Genomic DNA, 7,995 nt, shown 5'->3' on the forward strand with positions numbered 1-7,995 from the left:
GCACAATATATTGGAGTTTCAAATGTATAGTTCAAACTCCAAGAGAGGCAAGACAATTCAAGCTCTATGAATTTTTTTTTGGAGTTTGAACTAAGTATTTCAAACTTGCAGATTTTTTTAATTCTAGTACATTGTATTAGATTATCACATGTAAAGGTTTCAAACTCCAATAGCTAGGAATATTTTGGACAAAAAAAAATTAATGTTGAATAGTTTTGAAGCTGAAATTGTTAATTCGTCTATTTGCACATTTCTTCCGATATAGGGAAAACTAGAAACTTACATAAATATGTTATATTAAGAACATATTTACCATTTATAGTAATAACATTTTTTTTTCACTAGAACAATTTATTAAAAAAACACATATAATACAAGTATTATTGATGTAAATACATTTATCACACATTTTAATACACTTATAATACATTGTGTCAATTTTTTACTAAACAAGCATAATATACAGATATTGCATGCATAAATCACGTGTAATACATAGTGCATTTTTATCGTAGTATTGCTATGTATTTCTATAAATGGTAATAAATAAAATATCGCTAAAACTAGTAATTATTTATTAAAAAAGTACTAACTCAACTAATTTTTCAAATTTCAAATTAACTATATTTACAAGATGGGCTTCAAAAAAGGATGGGCTTGGACAATTGAAGCCCAATTGATAACATAGATCACTGGCCCAAACTTCAAATAATCTCAAAATTGTTCATGTGGTGTAGAAATGAATGTTCCATAATCAATTTCTTCCTACACTCAACCAAAGTTTTTTTATCTCAAGAACAAGAAAATGCTAAAATTGATGTTGGCTTGTTGCAAAGTGTACATATCAGAAAGCAGAAACAGGGGAGCTCTTGAATCAATTGAAAAAGCTGTCAAATTGTTTCCAGAATCCCCCATTATCAACAAATTTGAAGATGAGATTTACAACAGAGTTGGATATACCCTTGTTTCCAAAATTTCTCCCAATTCTTCATCTGGGTCTTGTTCCTTACCCTTAAAGAATGCATCTTTTGCTATGGTGAAAGCTGCATTTGAGACAATTGATCTTCAAGAACATTGTGGAACTCATCCTAGGCTTGGGGTTGTAGACCATATTTGTTTCCATCCCTTGGGTACAACTTCTTTGGACCTGGTTGCTGACACTGCTAAGTCTTTGGCATTTGAAGTTGGTTCTAATCTTAAAGGTTTGTTTTTTATATTTTTAGTGATATCTACACATACCGCTTATAAATGATGTTTTTTTTTTTTTTTTTCATAATTGTGGTGTACGGACTAGCTTGTGTGCATCTTGACTAATTTCACGCGTACTAACTCTGTACACATTGTAGCTACAAAAGATTGAATCTTGTTGTTTTGCATAGATAGATAAGCTTATTGTATGTTTGGCATTTATTGTAGCTAGAAAGATTGAATTTTTGCATTAGTAGTAAGATTAATTTTATGGCACCCAAGGTTGCGTCCAAGTGATCAAAGAAGTGGGTTGCGAATCATGAGGTGTGAAGGTTCAAATTTTAGGGGAGGCAGAAACGTGATTTCTTTCCATCTGTACGGCTTGGTGGACATAGTTGGGGGTACTTGTGCTGGTGGGAGTTAGCATGTACCCCTGGAATCAGTCGAGAGTGCAAGTTGACCCAAAATGTTGTCAGTCCTTCAAATATTTTTATAGTCCCACTTGACTTATGCCCCTTGGAAGTGAAATTGCTCTAAAAAAGATTGAGTCTTTATTTTGCATTAACAGGAAGATCAGTAACATGGATATGTAGCTGTAGTTGATGCATTTCTTTCTCTTATTTTAAGTTGTAACCAATCTTTCTCCTTCTCAAAACCTTTAATCATAATATTGATAAAAAAGAGTTGCAAGAGTATGTGGTTAATATGATACAGAGCGTATGATAATTAGTACTTATTGTGTTCTGATTTGAAACCATGTAAGAACCATAGTCAATTTTAAGGTTTGTTTGTCTTTAATTTCTGAATGTTGATATAATAGAGAGGTATTGATCGTGTTTCATCTAGGCTTGTTCATTGTTCAATGGTATAAAGATAAAGGACAAATAAATGGCTGTTTGTTCACATTAGGAGTGTTGCATTGGTCACTAATTCACTTTTTTTGTGGTCTAAAGTTCACTCATTTTTCTAAAGGCTGCTCAAAAAGATGGCAATTGTAACACAAGTGAAATTACACATGAATTCGGAAGGCTTAAAGTTATATATAAATTGAAGATAAGTTTTGAAACACTGAATAGGGAAGGCTAGGTGAAACTAATGGACCTATATTTGTGATTAATATATGCTGCTATGGACTTGAAATCAGATTGTTGAGTGGTATATAGTTCTTACATTTGGAAGAGACACATGAGAAAAAGCTACTACTGGGATGGTGTTTGGTACCTATAGCTGATTATTCTATGTTAAGTGAATCACAATTCTTCATTAGTCAATTTTCCATATGATGTAAAGAAGGTGCTTCACCACTTGCATGCTCACTTTCATTCATACGATAATCTTCTACTTAGTGGTTTTTCAAAATGTAATAGAAGAGTTTAATTCAATTACCTTATTTTCATCTTCATCAAAAACAATTACCTCATTTCAATCAACGTTTCCCAGAGGTTAATTTATCTCTTGCCTATAAACTTTCCTTTAAGATGTTTTGACTTCTGACTAGTGTGAGGCAAGCATAGCTGATATGTATGGTTCTCTTTAGCATTCCATCATTAGTGCCATTATTGAAACTTCGATTAAACCACTGCAAAGATGGTGCGAGACTACATGCAGAGCTCTACATAATCTTAAGATCTAGTAGAAAATGAATTTTGACACCTTGTAGATAACTGCCATTAATCAATTAAATCATTTAACAATAACGATAGGCTTAGCACAAGATTGTCTTGTTTCGTACTCCTGGAAAGAGCTTATTATTACAAAATTGCAAGCCATTATATGTTCTAAGCCGCTTGACCTGTTTTCTTGTTTGTTTCTCAATCAAAACTTTCCATTGTTTGAAAGTTAAGAAAACATTACTTTTGTTTTTCAGGAAATAAATGCAAACTTTTCTTGAATAATCATCAAGAAAGTTAACATATACCTGACACCACCTTTTGACGGGGTACGAGAAGGACCCCAAAGATCTGAATAATTGTAGTCCAAAGTACCCTTTTTTTTTTTTTTTTATGACAAGGGAAACCCGTAGCCGCTACCCTTTCGGTGCGCACAGGGTAAAACCCCCGCTCTTATGCAATAGCTCGCAAACCACATAGAAGAGGTAATCTGCATTAGGCAAGCCTGGTGCGACGAGCTCGACCCAGAAGGCAAACCCCTTGTTTTCGCTGGCAAGGGGTTTCGAATTTGAGACCTCCAACATGAAAGTCCCAAGCTCAAACCAGGCCACCCCGAAGGGTAGTACCTTTTGTTCGATGAATTGCTGGAGATTTAAAGTTGACTCTTTTCTGCTTCCCGAACACACTGTGTTCGGAGAACTCTATGTTCCCAGTACTTAGTCCACACAGAAGACCTCTTTTGCTGAGGATGGAAAGACCTTTCTCACTCATATGCCCCAATCGCATATGCCACAATTTGGTGATGTCGGAATCAAATTGGGCAGAAACTGTAACAACACATGTAATAGTGGATCCCAACAAAGTGTACAACGTACCAGATCTGTGTGCTTTCACTATCACCAGGGCACCTATAGATATTTCCATATGTTCACCTTTACCTGTGTATTTGCACCCAAGAGATTCTAGAGTGCCCAATGAGATGAGATTTTTCTTTAAGTCAGGAACATATATAACATCGGTGAGAGTTCTTACCACACCATCGTGCATTTTGATTTGAATTGTACGTTTACCAAAAACTTTGCAGGGAGCATCGTTTCCCATCAAGACAACTCCACCTCCAATAGATTCGTATATGGTAAATAAATCCTTTTGGAACACATATGATAAGAACAACCCGAATCTAAAATCCACTCATCGTTAGATTTAAAACTATTACTAGTAGCTAAAAATATTGTTCCGTCAGACTCATCAGCAGCTACACTTGCTTCAGCGGGGTCAGTATTTTGATGCTCATTTTTGTTTTCCTTATGCTCTTCTTTGTTTTTCAACTTATAGCATTCAGAAATAATATGATCTTTCTTATGACAATATTTGCACACCACATTTCTGTATCTGGACTTTGACCTTGATTTAAGCCTTCCCATGAGTTACACTACTTTCTCAATAATATCTCTATCTATTTGTTCTTTTGATTTTAAGATAGATTTGATTTTCCTATAAGACATATTATCCTTTCCATAAAGTATAGTATCTCTAAAGGATAATATCTCTAATATGCTTAAATGATTGGGGTAAGGAAATAAGTAATAAGGCAACTTGATCCTCATCATTAACTTAAGCATCGATATTACTTAAATCCATAAGAATAGAATCAAATGCATCAAGATGTGAGAGTATAGACGTATCTTCAACCATACGAAATGTGTAAAGCTTTTGCTTTAGGTAAAGCCTGTTTTCCACTGTCCTCTTCATATACAAGGTTTTTAGTTTTTCCCACATGCCTTTGGTAGTGGTTTTTGCAGGTACTTCACGTAAAACCTCATTTGAAAGATTTAAAATGATACCTGATTTTGCCTTTTTTGTCTATGACAGCAAACTTCGTATCCGTCGTATTTTCTGGCTTCTTCTCCTTTCCTTCCAGTGTCATCTTGAATTAGGATAGCCTTCATCTTTAATTGCCACATTCCGAAGTTTGCACTTTGGTCAAATTTTTCAACATAAGTCTTCGTTACTGTCATTTTTGGCTACTGAAATCAATCTGATTAGATCTGACTCTGATACCAATTTGTTAGGATCGAGAACTCGGGTAGTGCAGAATTTGCCAAACAATGTTATAATGACAATAACAAAGACAATAGTAAGTTGATAATAATAAAAGTAAAGCAAATAAAAAGACACAAATTTCATGTGGTTTAGTCGGTCTGACCTAGTCCACAGTCAGAGAGGAGCAATTTCACTATATCAACAAGAGTAGAAAATTAGAGTAAATACTCTAATTAATCCCAAATACCCAAAGAGAATAACCTCACAAAATTACTCCAAAGAAAGGGTTCAAACAAGTGTTTCCCAACACTTACTCTTACAAAATTACTCTTAATAGAAGGACAAGGAAAGAAAGCAATGAATTGTTTTCATATGCTTCAAGGCATGTTTCAACTAATGTTTAACTTCCCTATTTATAGAGATAAAATGGGTTTGTTGATGTCATGGATGATGTCTTTGGAAGATACAAAATATTCAACATTTCAATGTGAATATATCAAATATTATGGCTTCCAAATCTTTGAAAAATATAGTTGTCAAATTGTTGACAAATATGGCTGTCAAATTTTCACATTTGTGGCTTCCAAATCTTTCACAAAAGAAAGATAAAATAATTTTCTTCAGTCAAACAAAAGATCACATTACAAATCTCCACCTTAGCCTGAGTTTGGTGAATATAGTAAATTTGTTTCATTCTCTCCACAGAAGCCCATATGGGCAAAATTATTCTTCCTAAATTCTTCGTGAACATGTCAGCAGGGTTGTCTCTTATGTTAATCTTCTGAACAGAGACCTTTCCTTCACCAATGGTTTCCCGGATGAAGGAAGATCTTTGGTTGTCCTGCGTACATGCATGTGAATGATGATAAATTAGAGCCAAGGGCTAAAAAGTGTATTTTCCTTGGATATGCATCTGGGGTGAAAGGATACACACTCTGGTATCCTGATCCCAAGTCACCAAAATTCATAATTAGTAGAGATGGTTTCTCGGATGATTTAACACGAGACAACACTGCTGACATGTTCATGAAGTCTCTTCCAGTCAGCAAGTTCAAGCTTTGTTTGAACTTGATTGACATTTATGAAGAATAATTTAGCCCATATGGGCTTCGAAGAGAGAATGAAACAAATTTACTATATTCACCAAACTCAAGCCAAGGTGGAGGTTTGTAATGTGGCATTTTGTTTAATTGAAGAAAGTTATTTTATCTTTCTTGTGTGAAAGATTTGGAAGCCACAAATGTGGAAATTTGGCAGCCATATTTGTCAAAGATTTGGAAGCCATAATATTTGATATATTCACATTGAAATGTTGAATATTTTGTATCTTCCAAAGACATCATCCATGATATCGACAAGCCTATTTTATCTCTATAAATAGGAAAGTTAGACATTAGTTGAAGCATAATGAAAACATTTCATTGCTTTCTTTCCACTCTTAATTTTGTAAGAGAGTAAGTGTTGGGAAATTAATTAGAGTATTTGCTCTAATTTTGTACTGAAGTACCTTCAGAATGTGGCAATGATGGAGGCTATCCTAATTCAAGATATGGCACTAGAATGAAAGGAGAAGAAGCCAGAAAATATGACGGACACGGAGTTTGCCATCATTGAAAAAAAGGTGTACCATCAATACCCTTTAGTTGAGTGCTACTTAGGATGTTTGTAAATAATTGCTAGTTTGCATTTTTCTCATATCACATGCAGAGATCTACATAAACTTGAGATCTAGTGGACGATGTATTTGGACCAGCTTTGATGGATCAAATCATTATACAAAAGCTATTGCTTAAGGCAAGTTCCTTTTTACATTTTGTATCTCCTGGAGAAGATCTGATATTAAGCATGATGTTACTAAATCGTGGAGATAACCTCTAATAACTACCATCATAGCCTTTGACTAAGTGCTGTTTACGTTCTTTGAACACAATTACTTTGTGTGCTTGTTGCATTTTGCTATGTGTCGACAAATCCATTTCATGGTAATAGGATGAAGTTGTGCTTTACGTTGACAAAGTTTTTACTGCTTTTTATTCATTTTAATGTCAATAAAAGTGGTCTTAAACGTAGACTGCAGTTCCAACCTTCTTATATGGAGCAGCACAGCAAGAGGGAAGGTCACTTGATTCAATCAGAAGGGAGTTGGGATATTTCCATCCTAATTCAAGTGAGAACCAGTGGATAGGTGGGACAAAATTAGAGACGTTGCAACTAAAGCCTGACGAGGGTCCTGCTCACGCGACTCAAGCAAAAGGTGTTATTACAATTGGAGCTACAAGGTGGGTTGACAACTATAACATTCCAGTCTTCACAAATGACATATCCATTGTTCGTAAAATTGCAAAGAGAGTCAGTGGCAGAGGAGGTGGACTTCCATCAGTTCAATCCATGGCGCTAACTCACGGAGGTGGGACAATTGAGGTTGCTTGCAACTTACTAGAACCTGCTAGAATTGGTGGTAACCAAGTGCAGCTTGAAGTTGAGCGACTTGCTAGGGAAGAAGGTATTTCTGTGGGGAAAGGATACTATACCGATCTCTCAGAAGAAAAAATAATCGAACGTTACTTGAAACTAGTTCAACATTCTGACTAGAGAGCTACAGGAAAAAATTATTCTATCCATCGTTCCTATTTTCCTTCTCTCTTTTCGCGCATTTTGCCAAGATTTTTGGAACATTTGATCTTGAACTCTAGCCTCCAGAACTAAGCAATAATATGTTTGTGTAAAATGTTGAATATTTTTTTTCACAGTTGGTCATAGCACACAATATTGTGCTCATACTACATTTCTGAAACATTCTTATTGTATATCCAACCTTTTGTAATCTTAATGCTCATTGTTTTAAGGATTCTCTCCATATACATAAAGACATCTATCTTAAGAAGTCCAGCGGTGGAGCTAGTATTTGACTTTTATGAATTTTGAAATAGCCACCTATTCATAGCTCGTTTTAGTTACTGACTCGCGATTACATATTTATACATAATTTCATGGATTTCTTAATACAAACACAAGATGTAACACCTTGTTGAGAACTAGATAGCATTGTTCTTCATTTAATATGGTTGATTGTACCTTCTTGATGAAAAATATATTTCTGTGGAAAAAGGTGAGGTTTTTGTAATAGAAAAGAGAAATATCAAAAACACATCTA

At 34.7% G+C, this 7,995-nt stretch overlaps 1 protein-coding gene across 1 annotated transcript; it reads left to right on the top strand.

The window, feature by feature from the left end:
• The first annotated feature begins 772 nt into the window (after positions 1-772).
• LOC125817577 (uncharacterized) lies at positions 773-7,436 on the top strand. Its single transcript, XM_049497121.1, has 2 exons — positions 773-1,202; positions 6,919-7,436. The coding sequence occupies exons 1-2, from the start codon at positions 806-808 to the stop codon at positions 7,431-7,433; spliced, it is 912 nt and encodes a 303-aa protein (XP_049353078.1). The 5' UTR covers positions 773-805; the 3' UTR covers positions 7,434-7,436.
• Positions 7,437-7,995: the final 559 nt, after the last annotated feature.

This window comes from Solanum verrucosum, unplaced genomic scaffold (assembly GCF_900185275.1).
Source record: "Solanum verrucosum unplaced genomic scaffold, falcon-dt-bn FXZP01000280.1, whole genome shotgun sequence".
Taxonomy (NCBI): domain Eukaryota; kingdom Viridiplantae; phylum Streptophyta; class Magnoliopsida; order Solanales; family Solanaceae; genus Solanum; species Solanum verrucosum.

What these genes read in the sequence shown, in the direction of transcription:
- LOC125817577 (XM_049497121.1), top strand. Translation starts at nt 806, where the DNA reads ATGCTAAAATTGATGTTGGCTTGTTGCAAAGTGTACATATCAGAAAGC. An exon ending in AGTTGGTTCTAATCTTAAAG is followed by an intron (nt 1,203 to 6,918) that starts GTTTGTTTTTTA and finishes CGTAGACTGCAG; the next exon opens with TTCCAACCTTCTTATATGGA.